Source organism: Arachis ipaensis, chromosome B3 (assembly GCF_059453495.1).
Source record: "Arachis ipaensis isolate K30076 ecotype BB chromosome B3, ASM5945349v1, whole genome shotgun sequence".
Lineage (NCBI taxonomy): Eukaryota > Viridiplantae > Streptophyta > Magnoliopsida > Fabales > Fabaceae > Arachis > Arachis ipaensis.
Window position 1 is genome coordinate 127,026,451 of NC_142438.1, and position 22,108 is coordinate 127,048,558.

General features: G+C 33.5%; 3 protein-coding genes and 1 pseudogene across 4 annotated transcripts; all 4 read left to right on the forward strand.

Moving 5' to 3' along the window:
* Nucleotides 1–254: 254 nt before the first annotated feature.
* Nucleotides 255–2,377, forward strand: LOC107633598 (protein FAR1-RELATED SEQUENCE 5-like; annotated as a pseudogene).
* An 11,855-nt stretch (nucleotides 2,378–14,232) lies between these two features.
* Nucleotides 14,233–15,420, forward strand: LOC107630967 (protein BOLA2). Its single transcript, XM_016334264.3, has 3 exons — nucleotides 14,233–14,754; nucleotides 14,985–15,007; nucleotides 15,093–15,420. The coding sequence occupies exons 1-3, from the start codon at nucleotides 14,692–14,694 to the stop codon at nucleotides 15,289–15,291; spliced, it is 285 nt and encodes a 94-aa protein (XP_016189750.1). The 5' UTR covers nucleotides 14,233–14,691; the 3' UTR covers nucleotides 15,292–15,420.
* Nucleotides 15,421–15,569: 149 nt separating this feature from the next.
* Nucleotides 15,570–17,930, forward strand: LOC107630966 (fibrillin protein 5 homolog). Of its 2 annotated transcripts, none has more exons than XM_016334261.3 (7): nucleotides 15,570–16,211; nucleotides 16,344–16,459; nucleotides 16,549–16,671; nucleotides 16,810–16,908; nucleotides 17,015–17,059; nucleotides 17,164–17,237; nucleotides 17,355–17,930. In XM_016334261.3, the coding sequence occupies exons 1-7, from the start codon at nucleotides 15,977–15,979 to the stop codon at nucleotides 17,449–17,451; spliced, it is 789 nt and encodes a 262-aa protein (XP_016189747.1). In that variant the 5' UTR covers nucleotides 15,570–15,976; the 3' UTR covers nucleotides 17,452–17,930. The 2 variants fall into 2 exon arrangements, with proteins under 2 accessions (XP_016189747.1, XP_016189749.1); XM_016334263.3 differs by having other exon boundaries at nucleotides 15,901–16,211; nucleotides 16,292–16,459.
* A 778-nt stretch (nucleotides 17,931–18,708) lies between these two features.
* LOC107634628 (uncharacterized) lies at nucleotides 18,709–19,468 on the forward strand. The gene has a single exon (XM_016338050.3). It carries the CDS (start codon nucleotides 18,849–18,851, stop codon nucleotides 19,389–19,391), a length of 543 nt encoding a protein of 180 aa, XP_016193536.1. The 5' UTR covers nucleotides 18,709–18,848; the 3' UTR covers nucleotides 19,392–19,468.
* The last annotated feature ends 2,640 nt before the right edge of the window (nucleotides 19,469–22,108 follow it).

Consider the following 22,108-nt stretch of genomic DNA (forward strand, 5'->3'; position numbering starts at 1 on the left):
CTAGGCCCCTTGGGTTATAATTCCTCTTTGTATGTTGCGTTTTCTCTTCATAACTTGGTTTTAATTTATCAATTTTTGATTTAAAGTTTGAGTTGCATACAGAGCTCTTGTTAACTTCCATTTTAGTCCATTTTTTTAATTTAGGTTAAGATGTCTTATGAAGCTATCTACTACTTCTACCTGTTCTTGTTTAGGGGGTAAAATTTCCACTTTTTTACATATATAGAATTAGAAAGAAAACGAGTTTGGGTGCAATGGATGTTGATTCGAAACCACTCAATTCACAAGACAATGTTGAAGATTGCTTGATGACTGGTATGGAAGAGAATGTAAACTGCACTTGTGATTGTGGTGGCAGCAGTAGCAAGTGTGTTGTTGTGACGGCCGATAATATTATAAACCAGACATTTGAAACATCGGATGCGGCTTATAACTTGTATGTGCGTTATGCAAGGTGTGTTGGGTTCGGAGTTCGTAAGGGTGATACAGCGCGTGGAAAAGATGGAACACAACACAGAAGGCCATTTTTTTGCAACAAGGAAGGAAAGAGAGCTGAGAAATACATCTGTAATTCGAAAAGGAAAAGGGAGCATAAAGCGCTGACTCGTACGGGTTATGAAGCCATGCTTGCGGTGTACTTTGACACCAAAACTTTAGCTTGGAGAGTTAAAAAATTAGTTGAGAAGCACAACCACGATCTTGTCCCCCAATGTTTGGTACACCTAATTCCAAACCACCGCGGGATGACTGAGGCTCAAAAAGCTCAGGTGAACATCATGCACGATAATGGTCCACCAACCTCTAAAATAATGGGACTAATGGTAGGCCAAGTCGGGGGTTATGCTAATGTTGGGTTCACAAAGAAGGATCTGGATAACCACATTGAAAGAACTCATCGTGCAAAGCTCATTGGTGGGGATCCTAATGCAACAATTAGCTATCTACTTGGAAAGCTGATGTTGACCCCATGGCCATGGTAAGGTACAGTGCTACTGATGAAAGTCGGCTGGCGAATCTATTTTGGGTAGATGACATTTGTAGGGTGGATTATCAGTGCTTTGGAGATGTGCTTGCATTTGATACAACCTATCAGAAGAATAAGTACAGAAGACCATTGGTAATCTTCTCGGGTTGTAACCATCACCGTCAAACATGCATATTTGGCTTTGCCTTGATAGAGAACGAACAAACGAAAACATATATGTGGTTGTTGCAAAACTTTCTAGATGTCATGCTGAACAAGTCTCCTAGTGTTGTGGTCACAGACGGTGATGAGGCAATGAAGGCAGTAATTCAAGAAATTTTCCCAAATGCAACTCACCGATTATGTGGTTGGCACATTCAGAAAAATGTAACGGCAAACATAAAAAGCAAAGGTTTTTCCGACGACTTCAGAAGATGTTTGTATGCTCCATGGCATCCGGATGAATTTGAAGAATATTGGGAGAATATGATAAAAAAAATATGGGTTGGAGGAAAATGAATGGGTACTAAATGAATATCAAAAGAGGAAAAGATGGGCAAGTGCCTACTTGCGAGATAAATTCTGTGCTGGATTTAGAACAACATCAAGGTGTGAAGGGATAAACAACTTCATCAAAAGGTTTATTAGCATTCGCCAAAGTCTTTTAGAGCTGGTCCAGAATCTTGAATATGCTCTTAGGGATTATAGACACAACAAACTAGTTTCTCAATTTAAGACGGTGTACGGCTGTGTTAACAACTCGCTTAGCTGCATTGGAGCTTTGTGTTGCAAATTTTTACACACGGGAGATGTTTGGCAAAGTAAAAATAGAGATTGAAGGAGTGGTTGCATTAGATGTTATAAATGAGGAAAACATATCAACTACTGTTGTGTTAAAAGTGTGACAGAGGGCAACATATATACACCGTACTTTATGAGCGCAACACCGAGAATATGGAGTGTGAATGTAGTAGGTGGAGTAGTGAAGGCATTCCTTGTAGCCACATGTTTTGTGCCATGAAAAGGGTAGGTTTACAGAAGTTTTCAGAAAGTCTTCTTTTGAGAAGATGGTCCAAGGATGCCAAAAAGTATCTAGATGAAAGTTCAGTTGGAAGCACTGTGCAAGATAGAGAAAGAGAATTTTTAATGCGCTATGGCGCATTGTTAGTGGCAGCTACATAGATGGTATTCTTAGGAGCTCAAGATGGTCCTTATTTCCATGACACTATGAATGAAGTCTCTCGTTTGACCAAAACACTAGAGCAAAAGTCGTGCTTGAAAAGAGGAACAAGAGATTCTCCCATGCCGAACTTTGTTGGTGACCCTTCAGTTGTCAAGACAAAAGGTGCACCAAAGGAAAAAAAGAGAGAGAAAAATGGAGGTGCACTAAATGCAACAATGCCGGTCATGTAAAGAAGAATTGTCTTGTGAGGAATGAGGATGACAATTTGGGTGATAAGACTGGTAGTGGCACGCAGGCTAGCTTTGGTGCAAAAGAGGTCAGTCAAATTCAAAATTGCATTATGCTTTACTTGAATTAAAATAAACTGGTAAATTCCATGTTGTAGTTATACTTAATATCAAGTTTGACTTTATGCCTTCTTTTGTCGTAAGAGCTTCCCAAAGACCCTATGGCTTCTCAAGGGACGCAAGCTAGCTTTGGTACAGAAAAGGTCAGTAAGATACAATATTGCATTAGTGGTTACATGAATTAAAATAAACTGGTAAATTCTATGTTGTAGTTATACTTGATAGTATTTTTTACTGCATGTATCATTTCTTCATTGGAGCTTCTTAAAGACCCTATGGCTTCTCAAGTGACATCAGCAGTGCCAAATACAGAAGTAAATGCATCTGTGCAACTAGGGTTTGGGCTAGGTGACTCAGAATTGATTAATAGCCATAGGGTTCCCATCCCACCATATGGAAGTAATCAGTGGCTATTACAGGTATAAATAATAAGAAATGAATTATTGCATTGTTATAACTTAGTGATTAGTAAATTTTATACTATTTGATATCACATTATGAGTCGTTGAATTCCTTTCTTTTTCTTTGAAATTTGTTTGTGCTGTGGAGAACAGGTTGTACAACAAGGACAATATCCGAAGTTCAATGGAATGTAGTCGCATGGACTTGTATAGTGTAATGAGAGTATAGTTTAAGTTGTTATTTAAATTTTTGGATTTCAAATAGTAGTGCATTGAGGTTGATATAAAATTTTTATAATTAAATTTTTAGATATTTTCAGATTGATACTTCACAGTAAATTTAAATAGTTAACCTGACTAAGTTAGAATATGCTCTATTTTTGGTTGCTCATATACTCAGCTCTTTTGGTTTTTGTGTAAAAACTTTTAATTGCAAAAGGAAAACATAATAATCCATATCAGATTATTGTTGATTCTTATTCATGCTAAGATTCAAAAGGGTCTCTTGTGATGATCTGAGAAAAGAGAAAAGTGCCACTACCTCTTTATGCCTTCTTTTGTATGTCATATAATGTATGTATTGTGTATCAGTTTTAATTTCGTATTGGGATCATTGAGTTTGGGAACTAGAATGTTAGATACTTAGAATGTAGCTGAAAATAATATCATGAATCTAGAGGAAGATAACGAGCTTCAAAGGAGAGGGAATAAGAGGAAGCCCAACAAACTCCAGTACATCAGTGGGAATAAGAGTAATCCCAATAATCTTTGCCTGCTCCAGTTTCTTTGAATTTAATTCAAAAAGATGAAATGCATGCTGAGATTGGTTGCATCACTGGCTATTTTCAGCTCTTTGACCGCCACCGTTTCCTCATTGCTAACACTCACCAAACACCTTCTTCAACTTCAAGTATTCTTTTTCAATATCCATTTTAATTTTCTTCTTTTAGTGTTCATAGAAAAATTTGATTGATATGAACATTATTCACATTTGAGAAGGACAACTGCATTATTTATATTTTCTTTTGTTCATAGAAAAATTTGATTGATATGAATATTATTCACATCTGAGAAGGACAACTGCATTATTTATATTTTCTTTTGTTCTGTTTCATCTTCAAGATTTTTGCTTCATGGAATCTTAGTCAAACATGTTTGAAGAAAAAAATTTTGATAAACATGTGAGAAGGATTAGTCTTCGTACATACTTAAATTGTTTCACATATATATCACGTGTATTTAGCTGAAGAGAATTTGTTGGTTGGCTGTCCTTAGAAACTAAAATTTTTTCACCTTAGGCCTTCATATAGTATACAGTTTTATTAATTTATCAGTAACTTGTCGAATTGCATAGATAGTTCTGTTTTCTTTTCTTTTCTTATTCAGTTTTCATTTGTTTTCGTGTGGAGTGATTCCGGTGGTTAAAGTTCTCTGACTCCACTTAGTTACTAGATAAAAGCAAAGTATTTAATTTATTGAACTATTTTATTAACTTATCTTCCATTTTGGTTCCTTCCAGAAAAATTAATTTGTACTCTGAAAATTCATATTTTGTAAACTTACGATTTGGCATGTTGTTGCGGGACAACTGGCTCAGAGAATTTATACTTAGAAAATAGAAGGTTTTTATGTGAAGGTGTTTTTTTGGAAGTTTTTGTTGGATACAAACTTCTCAAGATAAGTTAACATATCGTCAATGACACTCTTACGCTCTGTCATTGATGCACAACGCTTGAACGAGTCCATACATCTCACGGTCTCATAAAGTGAATTACCACTATGAGAAACCAATGACCTTTAAGGTAAATTGGCACAAAATCTACAACATTCAGAAAATAATTTTTAATAAAAATAGCCCTGAAATATTAATATTCCAATTAATTGAATGTTGACCGAAATTAACGAACCTCGTGTAAACTGCCAAGGTCTCCCATAAAGTTATCCTTGATGTATTTCATTGTGCTTGAACATTTCTATTTCAGACTTAAAACAATTTGCTACATTGAATATTAAACTAAGTGAGGAATCTTATTATATTTATAGTATAACTAGAAAGGTATATTTATATTGAAGAGTAAATTTTGAATTGCTAATAAACTTATAGAGAATGTCGGTGGCAAAAATTATTGGTTGCCTAATTTGATTTTACTTGACCCAAATGGCCCTTTGGTTATCATCGAACAAACTAAGGTAAGGACCTATGGATTAAAGACAATCACGGTTATGTTGCACTAATCCAAATTTTATAATTTGCCAAGCATAACAAAGAAATACTGCTGAAATAGATCTTACATCACCAATTATTGGCTTGCCGGGTATAATAGTTAGAAGAGTCTCACGTGTGCCCATACAATGATCGTCTGGAACAAGCACTAATTCAAGGCAGGTTGATGGGAAGTAGCAACTCTACACATATCATAATTCACGATTGTACTCTTATCTTACAAATAACACAGAGGACTAGATAAGAACAAATTATAACAGTTTGGTTTATTTTTATTCTTTTATTTAAAAAATTTAAGACAAAAAGATAATGATAAAAAAATATAATTATAAAAATTAATAACAATAATAAAAATAAAAAATAAATTGTGACATTTGTTAAAAAAACATAAAACTTTAACTTCGGACGGAGACCGGTAATCCACGTTTTTTTTCTTTGCACCTCAATGTCCTTTTTTCGTTATTGGTTCGTCACCCAAATACATTGCGGGGTTGGCGTCAAGGAAGCATTTCAAACTATCTGACGGTAGTGTAACAGTTGGAGCAGTATTCGAAAGCTTGACACCGTGACTTTCAATTTTTGATGAGAAACCAACCGTTTCCACAAACTTTGGCAGAACTATTGTTATCCCATCCACAACAGCTTCGCGTATCATCGTTGACAGTGCCTCGGCAACACCCTTTCCAAACTTCAAGATGCCATAAAATAAGACACGCATTACTAAATAATAAGGTAACAACATAGCAAATCTCGACATCACAAAAGATAACTACACACGTTTTTAAAAACTTTCTAAGAAAGCAAGGCATCTTCGGCTATGACAGCCAAAAAATATGTTACCTTCTCGTCCAAAGCAAAAAAGTGCATGTTCAATTCTCCCTTAGAAGTTACAAAGGCTGCCAGTGTTTGCTAGTCAAACCAAATAAATTTCAGTATTGATATTAGACTAAAAGAAAAATAAAAAATAAAAATAGATTACAAAAGATTGATAATCATATTTTTTATTTAACAAAAACAAGTATGATTACGTTACTCATCCTCTTTGCTCCTCCAGTTTATGATGCCTGGAAAAAAAGAGTGCTTAAGTTTAAAACATCACGTAAAACACTGTTATTTATAGCGATAACTTACAAAAATGGTGCAGAAATATAATTTTATTATAAAGATATCCTGATAAATAATAACAATATTCTAATTTCAAATTTGATATTCAAAATCAAATTCAATCTAGTAATTTTTTATAAAAATGTCCTACAAAATAATAAAGTTAATCCAATTTACGATCTCATATTCTAATTAAAGATCTTATATTGAAATTCTAATTTACTCATTTGTTATGAGAGTGGCCTGCTTCCACGAATCTCCACCGATGCTACGAGGAATCACAAACCACTACTCAGGAATCACACAATTACATAGACTTAGCGAAGGCCTTGTTGTCTCTGTAATCTCAACGGCAGTGGCTGCAATTGTTGAGGTGAAAAGAAGGGACAAAAGGAGAAAAGACCATTCTAACCCCATTAAGTCTATTCTGGCTTTCGTTCCAGTATGCTATATTTGGTGTTGTGGACATGTTCACACTTGTGGGGCTGTTGGAATTCTTCTACAGAAAATCACCTTGAGGATGAAGTTGTCAACATCGTTTACGTGGCTATCCATGTCTCTTAGATACTTTCTAAGCACGGTTTTCTACACGTTAACGCCATTAGGAAGAGAATAGAAGACTGTCGCGATGTGAGACCTGGAGAAGAGGAAATGACAGCGGTGATGGTCAAGTAGATTGGGAATTGAGAGATTTGAGTAGTGGATGGAAGGGGAAGGAAAAGAGAAAAATGTGAAAGCAGAAATGAAGAAATGAAAGAGCATAGTAGGGTTTCATAATTTCTCAAAGTAACTAATGCATTTTTTATTTATACATTTATTTTAAAATTAAATTAAGATAATTCAATTATAATTTAATACAAGTGTAATTACTCGTACTATACACGTGATAAAATTGAAATTATAATTTTAAGTTGTTTTGTTAAAATTAATTTGAATTATAATAATTTAACTAATAAAAAAGTAATAAGTTATGCATTGTTTGTTTTCTCTTAATTTAGTGTTAATTGTATTAACTCTAAAATAGTTATTAACCGATTTTAGTAATCTACTTTTTTCAATAAATCAGACATATATACTAAATGTGACCATAAATAATATAGTAATACCTAAATTCACCAACAATTGTTATATGTGTAAAAATATATCAAAATCAGCTGAAAATGAACAACAAATTATTAGAGAATTCTAATGTAGAAAGTTCTCCAATAAATAATAAATAATTTAAACCCACTATATAACAACTCAACACTATTCTTTGATGCCTGCAAAATATATATACCTGAAACAATACTATATTAATGTTATACAAAATTATATGAGTAACGTAATTATGAAATTATTTATCAGGAGAATAAAATAATACGAATTTTTATGATAATTCTAATATTCTCAAGCTATAAATGTACAATAAGAATGCATTACCCATTAGTACCTAGAATTTGTCAATTTTTTAAATTGATAGTAATAAATTTTAATAAATTAATAAATTTAATTAAGAGATTTCGTTATTACCTTTTCATTATAAGCTCTTAAAAACTTCTCTATATACCACATTCTTCGTACAGTTATCTTCCAAGCATCTGTAATCTTGCAACAGCACTCGCAGATCATCTTTACTCGTTACTCTTGCCTTTATTTTCCAAACTTTTTCATTACATAATCTACTATAGGTAATATACTATTGATAGAATCGTAGGCCATTAGGTATGAAAAATAATAAACAGAAAAAGAACTATGTATGAGGTACGAATTTTCTAGATGATAAATAATTGTTACAATTCACTATTACATACGCACGCACACACACACACTGTACATGGTAATAATTAGCCAATATTTTAAATGGAGATACTTGCTACAATTAGATAAAAATTATGTCATTATCTTTTGTTAACCTTTATGATTAATTTAATGAAGATACTTGCTTAGTATATGTGTTATCTATATTAATTATGTGCCAATATTTTTAGGAAAGAACTAAAAGAAGAAATATATAAATATATATAATATTGTTGCTCTATAGGAAGCAGATGTAAATTGCTACGTTCTTTTTTATTATATTATACAACTTAAAGTTATAGTATCATGTTATTATTAATTATAGATACTTGCTACAATTATATCAAATTTAATTATGAATCTAAATAAATAAAATAGATAACAATCAATATTTTTTTATATTCAATATTTACTGTAAATATAAAAAATAAAATAACTAATGAATAAAAATATGAGTTAAAAATAAAACATAATAATTAAAATTTAATTCGTTAACTAATCTTATGTCCATACATTATTATTATTATTATTATTATTATTATTATTATTATTATTATTATTATTATTATTATTATCCACTAATAGAATGAAAATAATATAACATTTAAGACTTATAATTTTAAATAAATCAAATTATATAGTTAATATCAAATAAATTAAATTAAATAGTCTTGTCCTATTTATCAACTATACTACCAATTAATATATTAATATTATATTAAATTATTTGATATTTGGATATCTAAACAAATTAATTATTGGATATGATATTCTTTTGAGGACAATTTATAGAAATAAAATGATTGAAGAAAACCTTTACGTAAATACAACATTGGCAAATTTCAGACGCAAATGCAATAAACACAATTGTATGTAATCCGCTACACCCTGTAGCAGAACCCAATTGCACGTAATCCACTACAGGCTGTCACGGATTACGTTGAGGACTTCAATACTCATAAACCGCTACACCCTGTAGCGGATTATGAATAGAGTGGGTGATTATATATACCTGTGTAATAGTAACAACCGATGATGCAAAATGCACGAATGTAATCGTCATTTGCAATAAGTCGTACGAAAATAATAGCCACCAGGCATTAACAATAACATAAAATAAGTTAACTACATAAGTCATACAAATATAACTGTCACAAGTCGTTAACCCCAACAGAAAATAAATAAGTCATAATTCATATAAGGATAACGGTTGGAAATAAGACAATGGGGGCTACTGTTGGACACCATCAACATCATGGTCACCCCCGAATGGACCAAGTAGGTGCGAACCTATGCCACATCAAGTCGGACGCCTAACCCTGGCCGCTCGCCGATCTCCGGGTGGAGCCTCATGTAGCCCTACTCCAAATGCAGATGGTGGCGTCCCCCCCCCCCCCATGCCGAACCAAGTGTTGTACGGGCTACCTGCGGGCTCATTCATGGGTCTCAAGAACCTAGGACGGCACATCCGCTAGCTGTGGCCTATACTCCGGAGGGTTGGACGGGCCACCTGGAATCGGACTCTGGTACTGACGAACGTCGTCACCCCATATGATCTCAGCAAAATCTGCATAGAATTGGGGTCCAGCCAGCTGATCGTCCAAATCCATGGTGAAAGTAGTGGTAGCAAGATCAGCTAACATCTGCGTGCTACACTCATGCAGTACCTGAGAGCTAGATACGTGAGTAAAAGGTGTACCACCCATACTAGCCTCTGCAGTGCCACCAACCTGAGTGTCAGTAGGGTGCCCACGGGACGATCCAGCCTCATCATCATGGTGGACGGGAGGTGCTCGTCCTGCACGAGCAGCCCGTCGTCTAGCACTAGATCGACGAAGGCGATGATCTGCCTGGCCTCTGTCATCACCACCAACCTGCTCTTCCTGCATCATGTCGTCGAGCCAGCGCCACTCGCGATCAGTGGCACGTGTCCCAATGCATCGTCTCCGCTCCACACGTCTGTTATCCGGCATATCCGACGCTGGAACTCTAGTCGGCGCCTGCAACGACCCTCTGAGTATAGCATTGTCCGGAACCTGGGTTGGCATGAACCGCTCATGGAACCATGTGAAGTGGACTGTGTATAACTTTCTCTTATCCAGTGGCAGAAGCTCACCAAATAAGTCCTCAAACCACTCCTATGCCGGTCTGGCCCCCTCGATGTGCAGGTGGAAGCCTGTCATGCACCCGGAAATAGCCTGGCCATCCACGGGCAGCCCGAGCTGGTATGCCACATCCTGGAGCATGATAGTACACTCTCTGAATGGCATATGGAAAGTGTGGGTCTCAAGCCGTCACCTCTCGATAAATGCGCTGACCAGAGGCTCATCTAACTAGAACCAATGTGCATTCAGCCTAGCCAGGTGATACAACCCAGCCCTCTCCAAGTAAGATATGATCCTATCATGTAACGGCATATTCTGTTGCCTACGGACGCTATACACACATCGGGTTGGCTGCATTTTCAGAAATAAAGAACACCGGCTTAATTTCTAACAATGACATCACCAAATTATAGCTTATGTTTCTATTCTTAAGCTACTTGGGTTTTAAAATTACTAATTTATCATCCACAACTTAAAATCCTACTTCTCTACCTTTACTATTAAATGTTAAATGTCAAAGTTTAAATTTTAAATTTTCATGTTCAAACCAAAAGCTAAACTAAGTCTTTATCTTTCTAATTAATAAATTACTTCCTTAATATTGAATAAAATATACAGTTATTAAAATATTAAAAGAAAACAGAGACACTTACCTCTTCATCGATGGTTCCGGCTACGTGAGCAACGCCGTCGAGCCAGTACAACCGCCGTTCATCTTCCATTCTTCCAATGCTCAAGAATTTTCTCTCCCTTTTCTCTACTTTCTCTCTCTAACTTTCTTTCCAAATTACTTCAAATGATTTCTGCTACAGCCTCACGCGGTATATATAATCACCCACTCTACTCATAATCCGCTACAGAGTGTAGCGGATTATGCACAAACACAATTTGGTCATAAACCGCTATAGGGTGTAGCGGTTTATGAGTATTGAAGTCCTCAACGTAGTTTGTGACAGCCTGTAGCGGATTACGTGCAATTGGGTTCCGCTATAGGGTGTAGCGGATTACATACAATGCGTTTGTTGCATTGGCGTCTGGAGTTTGCCAATATTATATTTGCGGAAAGGTTTCCTTCAATCATTTTATTTCTGTAAATTGCCCTTCTTTTGATTTTCTTTCTAATTTTATAACTTTAATATGGGTACAAGATAGATAAACCCTTATATTATTCGAAGAAAGATAATATTCTAATTTATTACTAATTATACTAATTATATTATTCGAAGAAAGATAATATACTAATTTATTCGAAGAAAGATGATATTATTCGAAGAAAGATAATATAATTTATTACTAATTATACTAATTATACTAATTATACTATAATTGTACAAATAATTTACTCTTCATTTATAGGTGTGCGAATATGTGGACATGCAGATCAGATCTGCGGATACATATTCGCGATTGATCGGTTTAGATAATCAAACCTAGCAATTAATATTTTCTTAATTATAATTTAGAGTTAAATACTAATGAATAAATATAACGAATAAATACTAATGAATAAAGTATTTTTTATTCAAAATTTACATCTATATATTTTTATTTATTATCTTTAAGAAATTATGAAAAGAACTCAATTCAATTATAACATACTAATTCTGTGTGATATTGTAAAATCCCATAATCAAATCAACTTAAAAATAGGTATAAATCCTTACAAAAAAATTGGCAATATTAACTTAAAATATGTATAAATAATTATAATAACGAAATAATAATAATAATAATAATAATAATAAAAAAAAAATAAAAAAAATAAAGTGGGCTATAGTTTACATATATATTCGAAATTTTAAAAAATTAATTTTTATAAATATTATAAAAATTAATCTTACTTAATAACTTTTATATTAAAGGTCTTTTTTAATAATTAAATATCTCTGATAGTCTTTTATAGTATTTTTTAAAATTAAATCTTATAAAATTTTTGAATCCAGTGATAGAAATGGACAAAAACTCTAACTTCAATCATACAATAGACAAATAAAAATCTTAAATAGTTATACTTTGAACATGTATTGATGTCATTAAGGTATAATGTAGAGGATGCTAACAAGTAAAAATCATAATTATAGAAACTAAAAACAAACCTATTACCTTTTTTTAAAAGAATATAATATTACAACTATTAATAAAATCTCATATTTTTTATTTTTATTTTTTTATATATATTAATCTTTTTTGTAAAAAAAATATGTTTTTAGGTTTTTTTTATTTATTTATTTCTTTTAAACCTATTTTTTCTCTATTTTTCTATCATATTCAAGAGACAAATATATTTTTAGAGTATTGATAAAATGGTTTCTCTAGATTGGTATCCATCTTAAACCAACAAAAAATTTGTCGCATCCTACAACCACACCGACCCTTTTAGAGTGTGGATATCTTATCCGATGCGGTGACCGTGCGGATAAGATAATATTCGCCGTTGTTTTCGTCAGCGATTATGTTAGGTAGCGTTTGGAAGAGCGACAGAGACTGAGATTGAGAGACAGAGACTAAGAGACTGAACTTGAAAGACAGAAACTAAGAGACTGAGACTGAAATAAGTCTCAGTATTGTATTTGGTGTAAAGTGGAAGACAGATACTAAAATAAGAATGAAGCTCTAATTTAATTTGTACACAAAGTAAATTTGGAATTGATTAATTGAAATGACAATATTTTAGGTGTAAAATGTTATTAAAGTTTCAGTATTCATCCCACCAAATTTTAGTCCCTTGTCCCCACTTGTTGGAGGTACTTTCTGAAATTTTGGGAACAGATTCTAAAATTTTAGTACTAGTCTTTGAACCAACAAACATGATATTGAGTGTCAATCTCTCAGTCTCCGTCCTAGATACTGAAATTTTTGTTTTCTCCTTTTCTTACTTTGGCTATCTTTTATGTCATAAAAAAGATCTTAATTTTCTTTCGGTACCATACTAAATTCACATTAATATATAAGTTCAAATTAAAATTCAAAATCTGCCATTAGCATCATCACTTTAACTTAGCAAACTGTTAACGAAATAAGTTCGAGTTGGCTATCGTTCTTCCTTGACTCAATTATAAATCTATAAACAAATCAAATTCATAATGTTACTATATTAATACAACGGCTTGTTTACCATTATTTTATTTTAATACTTGATTAAATTCACTTTAATTGCTAGTATTTTATTTTAAATTTGCTCCTGAATAAATTTTATTTTCATTAGTTGTTGTTACAAAAATAATTCTAATAAATATACTCTAATTAAGTGAATTAAGTTATTAAACATAATTTTTAGATTGAATTTTGAGAATAGAATAATATTTTAAATTTTATTTATGCATCAAAATCTCGTGATTAATGTAATTTACATAGTTATATTGATATTTTGTTTCCTAATGTATTAGATATGATATTATTTTTAATTCTTTATTATTGTATTAATTAATAATTTTTTAATCTTAAAAAATTTTATACTTACATTAAAATAAAAAATTTCACTTGTAGTCGGATATTGGTCATTTTTATAAAGAAAAGTTTATATATATCTTGCATTTCATGTATAATTAAAATTGATGATATTGTAAGAAAAATTTGACAAAAAAATTAAGTGATTTCATTCTTAAAAATCGGCCATCATTCAAAGAAAAAGAAGTAATTAAGGATCTCAATTAATAATCTGTGATTTAAGTAAAACAACACAAAATTGATATTAGGACTGGCAATGGGTAGGGTAGGATAAGGTTTGGACTCTACCCTAACCCTACCCGCGAGTTGAAAATCTCTCAACCCTAACCCTACCCTCACCCTAAAATTCTAAACTCTACCCTATCCTACTCTATTCACAGAAATATCAAATTTTTTCAAAGTAAATATAAAATTCAATCATTTTAAATTTTATACATATTAATAATAAAAATAAAAAACTAATGCTCTAAATTACTAAATTAACTAACTAGTTTTAGTGGTTTTTCATTTATTGTAAGTGATTACATAAGGGAGGTTGGGTTTTTATGTGAAGGTGTTTCTTGGAAGTTTCACAAGCGCACATAAACACACAACTTTTTTTCATGTCCAATGCCTCAATGAAAGTCCCAACAAAAAAAGGAAGAGACATTATGTTGATTGAATCATATACATATACACAAATTCGTGAACCTAGGGAAAATGCAGAATTATTATTTAATAATGTGACCTAAACTACAACTCACTAATTACTAATTTAACTGCTTAATATTGTACCCTCACGTACTTCCTCAATCGCAAAGATCTGCATCAATGACCCAAAAAAAAAAAAAAGGAAAGAAAATAACATGAGCTTACGTTTCCTTTTCTTTTCTTTGTAAGTCATAACTCATAAGCAAGCACAACACAAGGAAATGGTGTGTGTGGCAGTGTGGGTGGGTTGTGGCTTTGGGTTTCTCTCGTTTGTCATTCTGAAATTAGACCGGCCCACCCTGAAGAACCGGTACTGGTCAGCCGGTTCACCGATATGACATCTGCTTGTGAATAACGCAAAATGAAATTAAGAAAATGCGTAAATTTGCCGCATACTCCGTATATAAAAAACCGAAAACGGGGAACAGAAAGTGATAAGCGTCTGAGATGGGTGTGACGAAGGAACAAGTTGAATCTTGTTTGAAATCCAAACTCAACCCTACTCACCTGGTATGTCACTACTTGTTTTCGTTCAATTTCTTCTCCCAAGGGTTTCTTTCTTGCATCATTCATTCCACGCTGCATTTTTTCTAAGTAGAATTCTGGTTCTTTCATTTGCTTTTTTTCAACCACTAACAACCACTCTTTGATTCTGTTTATCTATACTGGATATGTTTCCTGGGAAACTATTAATTTTGGTATTCTTTTATTTTCTTACACTTTTTGTATTTCTGTTTCAGGAAGTAGTTGATACATCTGGAGGGTAAAAAAACCTCACTTTACTTTGAATTTTTTGCTATTAAACCGTTTTGTTGATGAAAAGCTAATAAAATTCATGTCGGTATTAGATGCGGTGCAAGTTTCGTAGTTGAGATTGTATCAGAAGAATTCGAAGGCAAGAGGCTACTGGAGAGGCATCGAATGGTGAATGCTGCGTTGGAGGAGGAAATGAAAGAGATTCATGCTCTCTCTGTCAAGAAAGCTGTCACCCCAGAGCAGTGGAAACAGCTGCAGCAAGACTCCAACCAAGCAAATCCTGCTGCCTAGGATCATGTCTTTTCAGTTACAATAATAGGGTATAAATAAGAATCCATGGATTCTAGTTGTATGTATCTTCACTAAACCCAAGTTTACATTATTAGTATGTATGAACTTATAAATGATTCATGTTTTTAATTTCTTTTTTGACTTGAGGATGCTTGGTTTAGATGATGAAAATTGTTAAAAGGTGGAAGCAATCTTAAAACTAATCTAGGAATACTGATGCAGTCTTCTTCCATTGAACTTAATCTACCTAAGAACTTATTAACTTAGATAGCTAGATTTTACAATTTTACATTTTTAACTCGAAAGTTTTACCTGGTTTGAGTTTTGTTATTTTTGCAACACTTGCACTTTGATTTTGAGAGAGAGAAATGTGTCCCAACATGCCGTCACTGTTAGGATAAGGAGTTTAATGAGTTCGGCAAGTGAGAGACCAAAGCATAAGGTATCTCGTGGACCACATTATGTGGCCATGATTCTGATTTCTGAACCACATGTCTCAAGAGCCCTATCCACAAACCGCAACCTTGCTCTAAATGCATGTTCACTGTTTCGATAGAGCAAAAATGATGGCACTAATAATAGGAACCACAGTCTTTATCAACAAAAACAAGATAGAGGCGCGTGCAGGGTCAGGCCATGATCTTATCCTGTGCTTCATTTTCTGCCTCTTATAGTTAAATCTTCAATGGCCGGTTATCATGTGAGTCCTGTGATTTTTAGAACCTTGGATATAATGAATCTTCAAAGATTGGCTCCGCCTGAGAATCTTTCAAGGATGAACAACTTGAGAATTGGTGACAGACCACTCTGGTTTAGACCCTTCACCATAGTTAAAGTTGGGGAACAAAACTTTGGCTCAGGCTTGGTTAAGGATGACACACTTGCTGAGAAGAAAAGGGAGCTTTACCAGGCAGTGGAAGGTATCCCATTTCAACAATATTGAATCTACTTTTTCTTTTTCTTTTTCATTATAAGCTTTTAGCATTGTTTAACAATGCAGAAAGGGTATGTGATATGTTTGAAATCAATTGCAATAAAAAATATGTTTCAAGGAATCAACAGGGGAATTTTTGGACTCCCATCTGCCAAGAAATTTGAAATTGAGAGTTTGGTGCAGCAGCTAGAATCTCAGAATCCAACTCCAGAGCCAACTCTAGAACTAGACAAGGTAACTTCAACTCTGCCTATATTATCTGATATCTGATTGTGATTGCAATTTATGAGCTATCCCTATCAATAATTTCTATTACATGGAAGGTGGCTGGGTGCTGGAGGCTTGTTTATAGCACAATCACAATTCTGGGATCAAAGAGAACCAAGTTAGGCCTCAGAGACTTTATCTCATTGGATGAGTTTTTTCAAACCATTGACATAGCCAAGGTACAAACTACAAAATTTTGAGTAGAGAGATTGTATATAACTTTGACATTAGAAGATGCAAACTGTGTTTCCAGTATTTCATCTTTGTAACTTTTATCTACTGAGTTTGAGCATTGGTCATTTGATTCTAAAATGGAGAGCAAAGCAGTTAACGTGGTCGAGTTCAGTGCAAAGGGGTTGAGTTTGTTGTCAGGACAGCTTAGTATTGAGGCTTCTTTCAAGATTGCTTCAGCAACAGTTAAAGCTCTACCTTCTTGTTTGACCAATCTTAATTTATTTCTCTGTAATCTATAACTATTGCTGCTGAGTAACTACCTAATTGGATAATACTTGAAATTCACAGAGGGTTGACATCAACTTTGCAAGCTCCACCATTACTCCTGATCAGGTAATGCTATTAGATACTGCATTTTTTCTCTAGCCTAATTAATCGGATTTGAATATTTGTCTGATTTTTCCAAGTTCAAATTACTTTCTTCCTTGCATTCACAGTTGATGCATGTATTCCGGAAAAACTATAATCTTCTGTTGGGCATCTTCAATCCAGAGGGATGGTTGGAAATCACGTATCCTAAGATCATATCATGGACAAACTAAAGGGCTGTGAAACTTGCTGTTTTTCTGTCTTTTATTCTATCATTGATGAAAATTCTTGTTGTTTCTTATTTCGATCTTTCTCATAGATATGTTGATGACACCATGAGGATTGGAAGGGACAACAAGGGTAATATCTTTGTGCTGGAAAAAATTGAAGATAGAAGTCGTAATCCTCAAGGTTAAGTAGTATTTTATTTAGGATAAATGTTGGGGTGACAATTTTTAAAAACTCATACTTTGACTCATCACTACATCATCATAAGATAGAGTGTGGAACTTGCTTTGATGGTGAGTTCACTCTTCATCCATCCTTTAGTGAAGGAATAAGGAGTTAAAGATGAGTTTAAAAAGGTTAGGTCGTCTTAACATAACTCGATAGGTTTGAGTTAGACATGTATATTTTTATTAATCCATTTTTAAGTATTTTGCCCCCTTTTTTTTTCTTGATAGAAACTAGGGCTGAAAAGTTGTGTTATGTTGATTATAATTACTGTTGCATTGTGAGTATTAGTACTCACTAATTGCCATTTTACCCTTACCTTGTATCAATCAAATCCCTTTATACTTTCTTTTTCCAACTGTAAAGGGCTAACCTGATTTACAAATATCCGATGGTATACTTTGGAATATTCAATTTATTTAAAGAGTTTAATTTTGATGCACTGACAGAGTAAAGTGTTTTATACAGTCGTATAATCACATTCGTTCTTTTGGATGACCATTCATAAGGTCAATGTAAAAGATAGTTATTTTTACTGATATGACATTACGTAATTAAATGTATATGTAAAATTATTTTACACTTATAGTACATCAAAATTAATTTTTATTTAAATAGTGTTATTAGCCAGAGTGCAATACAATATCCATGAAGAAGTTGGTTTATGAAAAAGAAATACGCTACTTCCATACTAATGTGGCATTTAAGTTATTAACACTATCGTTTGCCGTTTATGCAAACCAAAACTATCGTTTCGTTTATGCAAACCAAAACAAATGCATGGTGGATATAGTACTTATGATGAATAAGAAGCAAAAATATACATCGTATTTTATATTTAATTTTTCAATAATTAATTAAATATACTTGTTAAAAATACTAAAAAAGAATTTATTTTTCTTATGTTTTTAATGCAAATACAGTATATGAAATATAAAAAACTTAATTTTTGAACGGAAAAGCTTGGACAGTGGACCATTTGGATAGTATGAATGAATGGCAAGTGGTAAATGGCAGAGAGATTTCAATTTTCAAGTTCCAACCTCAATATTTGTGTCCGGCCCATTATTATATTTTTAACCGTTGCATATACATCCAACTTGGAGATTCGACATTCGAGTTCTCTCCATTTACTCCCAACATTTTGCTTTTACTCTCTCCAATAAGTGCAAATAAGTTTGAGTAGATAGGTTAAGTATATTATAAAAATAAATATTTTATAAAAATGATTATTATATTTTTAAAATATGTCCTTGGCAGAACTTAGTTAAATCCAAATAATTGTTTGTTGTCCCAATAAAGGAGAGGGAGCAAAGGGCAACGTTCATTTTTGTTATCTGTATTGAAGTGAGGAGCATCAATGGCAGAGTACGAAGGTGAAGGTGTACCGAAGGAAACAGCACTGCAAGCATTGAACACCATAATCCAGCTTCACTTCGAGAAGACGCTGGAGAAGAAGCGCGCCATTGACCTCCAAAAGAAAGAGCTCCAGAAGCTCTTCCAGCTGCTCTTCATTTTCCTCTCACTCGTCTTCTTGGCACTCTCTCAGTCACCGCAGCGCCTCCAATGCCGCCACTGCTGGATCCCCATCACTCTCCTCTCCATCGCACACCTCATGTTCTACGTCTCCGTGGCACAGACCCTGAGGTGCATCAATGGATTCAAGTACCAGAGGAGGTGCCACAAGCTCACACTTGGCTTGGCCACCGAGAAGCTCAGGGACATGAAGCTAAGACTTGCCAACACTGACTTTGTTGCTGAGGATGACTTTGAAATTCACTACCAGGAACCACCTGACTCCTACTTTGGTAAGTTCAAGAGGAATTGGGCTCTTCATTTTGCCTTCTTGATCTTCATCTATGGCTTCATGGTCTCTGCCTCTGTCGTTCTTCTTTGCTTCTAGTTCACATTTACTCAGTCAAATTTTCTTGTTTATGTATCTCTTATCTTTTCTTAATAAATTTGTGTCTTTTTAATTTTTATTACTTTATAACTGTCACGAGAGTGACACATTTACCAAACAGGGGCCTAAATACATAAAGCTATGTAAATGTACACAAAAAGCAACTTTTTTTATTTGAATCAAGTTACAGCTGGATGTATGAATTCATTTGGAAATTGGAACCCACAGCATTATTGGCTACATCATCAATCATCAGTTTTTGACTCATCATTAGACAACACACTCTATTATTTGTGCCTATTTTCTTGCCAAAACATTGTAAGTACTAATAATGATGGTCAGTGAACTTTGTCATGCACATTTGAATGGAGTAGTACCAGTAACATGTATGACTGAAATGTTAGGTTAATATATTTGTTGCGTGATTATGTGATAAAAGGGAAATTGATTGAACAGTGTATCTTGCCTTATTTGGTTGTGTAATGTGTACTATCTTAGACCATAAATGCAGTAGATGGTTCAAGGCTAATCCAATTATTGATCAACATCTAACACATGTCAATGGTGGATGGGAATACACACCGAAGCAAAAACGATTTATTTATTTGTTCCCTGAATTCAAATTCTCACATTCATTCCATTGCTAGTAGTCTAGGTATTGAACAATCAAAAATAAAAAAAAGAAAAACACAATATTCGATTCAGATTTTATATTTGTCACTTGAAAGAAAGTTTCACCTAGCTATCAGGCCAAAACACGATGGATTATGGAATGTGGATATGCTGATATCCGCCACATGCGCCCACCATACTCACAATTCACTAAAGGGGTTGCTATGTTACCACTTATTTAATAGTTTTATAAGAAGGATTAAGAAGCATGCATGCTTATTATATGACAAGGAATGATGGGCACCACGTTCTAACTTGTAAGTTGTAACAATAAGCACACCACAACTACCATTTTATTCAGTAGTTTTCTCATATTCTTTTTCTCTGCCTCTATATATTTTTGGCGCAAAGAAAAACCACCACACAGCACTTCAATCATAGTGCAATACATGTCTTGGACGGAAGTTGAAATACAATTAACTGTTTTAAATTTATATATATTTTGTTTGGATTTTGGTTTTTGGACTATGACACAAAATATCGACCAAGTTTATATTACTTATGTCCGAGAAGCAAATATGACTCCTCTTTTCCTCTTTTACGTAAGTTGACTTAGCAACTTTGTAAGATGCACGATGTTTAATGCAAAAATAATTAACTTTTATTGACAATAAGAAAGTATACAACTAGGGACCGACCTATATATATTGTAATGGGCCACTTGCTCTCACTACAATTTGAAATTTTGTCGAGTAGTATATGATAATAATATTTATTTGCTTCCATTAGATTATTGAATTTGATCCCACAATATTTTTTTATTCAACTTTTAATACTTAATAATCGTTTAAGAATTTCATATGGATGCTTATTAGAATTATCAATTTTCAATTTAAATAAGATTAGTGTTCTTTTTTAAAAATAAACTCAAAAGATATTATTTATCTTTTTTCAACTATAAATATCATGAGAGTTACTTTTGATTGTATGAAGAGTGAATTTATAAATAATTATTTAGTGATATATATATATATATATATATATATATATATATATATATATATAACAGATATTTCGGTTGTATTGTTAAAAAAAATTACTCAATTTTTTAAAAAATATGAAACCTAAAAAATAGAATTATATATTATATATTATTATTTAAATTATTATTTTAGTGTTTTAATGTGTAAATTATATATTTTGAAGACTAATCATATTTTACAATAATAAAATATAATTATAACAATAATTATACTATATGTATATAAAAAGTAACTACCCGTATAGAATACATATTGAAATACAAAATACATATTGAAAATGAATTAAACAATAAATATATTTATACACAAATACATAATAGTTAATAAACAATTTTATAGCTGATTTTTATGCAATATAATTGTTACGATGGGTAACCGGAGATTGTTGGGCTGGACTCGCTGGGTTGGCCCAATCGTCTGAGGAAGGAAGCCTTCGAGCGGGCCTCGCCTTGGGGGCCTCCGTCCGACTTGTGAGTATGAACGAATGGGGGTGGTACCTGCAAAGACACTCAGATGCCTAAGTCAGCAAGGGTGTGAGCAGGTCTAGAGAGTATTGGGACTTAGAGATACCTGAGAGGTGTCAGTGTATTTATAGTGGTGAACCAATAACCACCGTTGAAGTAGTGCCACTTTTTTAGGGTGTTAACCGTCCCTTTATCTCAGGGAGGTTAAGATATGGCTCTTGGAAGTGGTTAGAGAGATTCTAGGGGCAGTTACTCATTCAAACGAATGTTTATCTGCCAGCTAATTCTCGTCCCCGACTTCTTTAGGGTAAGTCGTGGTAAGAACCGACTTTGCAGGAGGAAGGTTGGTGCTAGGTGAGGCTCAACCCTTCGGATTGGGCCTTTTATTTGTACCTGGGCCTTATCGTTGGGCCAGGGTATGAACAGTGCCCCTACTCGAGCCCAATTTCTTTTAAGATTTTGGGTTCGAGTATTCTACTTGGGAACGCAGCCGACTTGGGAGGGAACCGACGTGTTTGTTTGGAACCGACGTGACTTTCGTGACTGGTATTGATTACCTTGGTAACGGTGCACCCATTAATGACTGCCCCATTTTTAC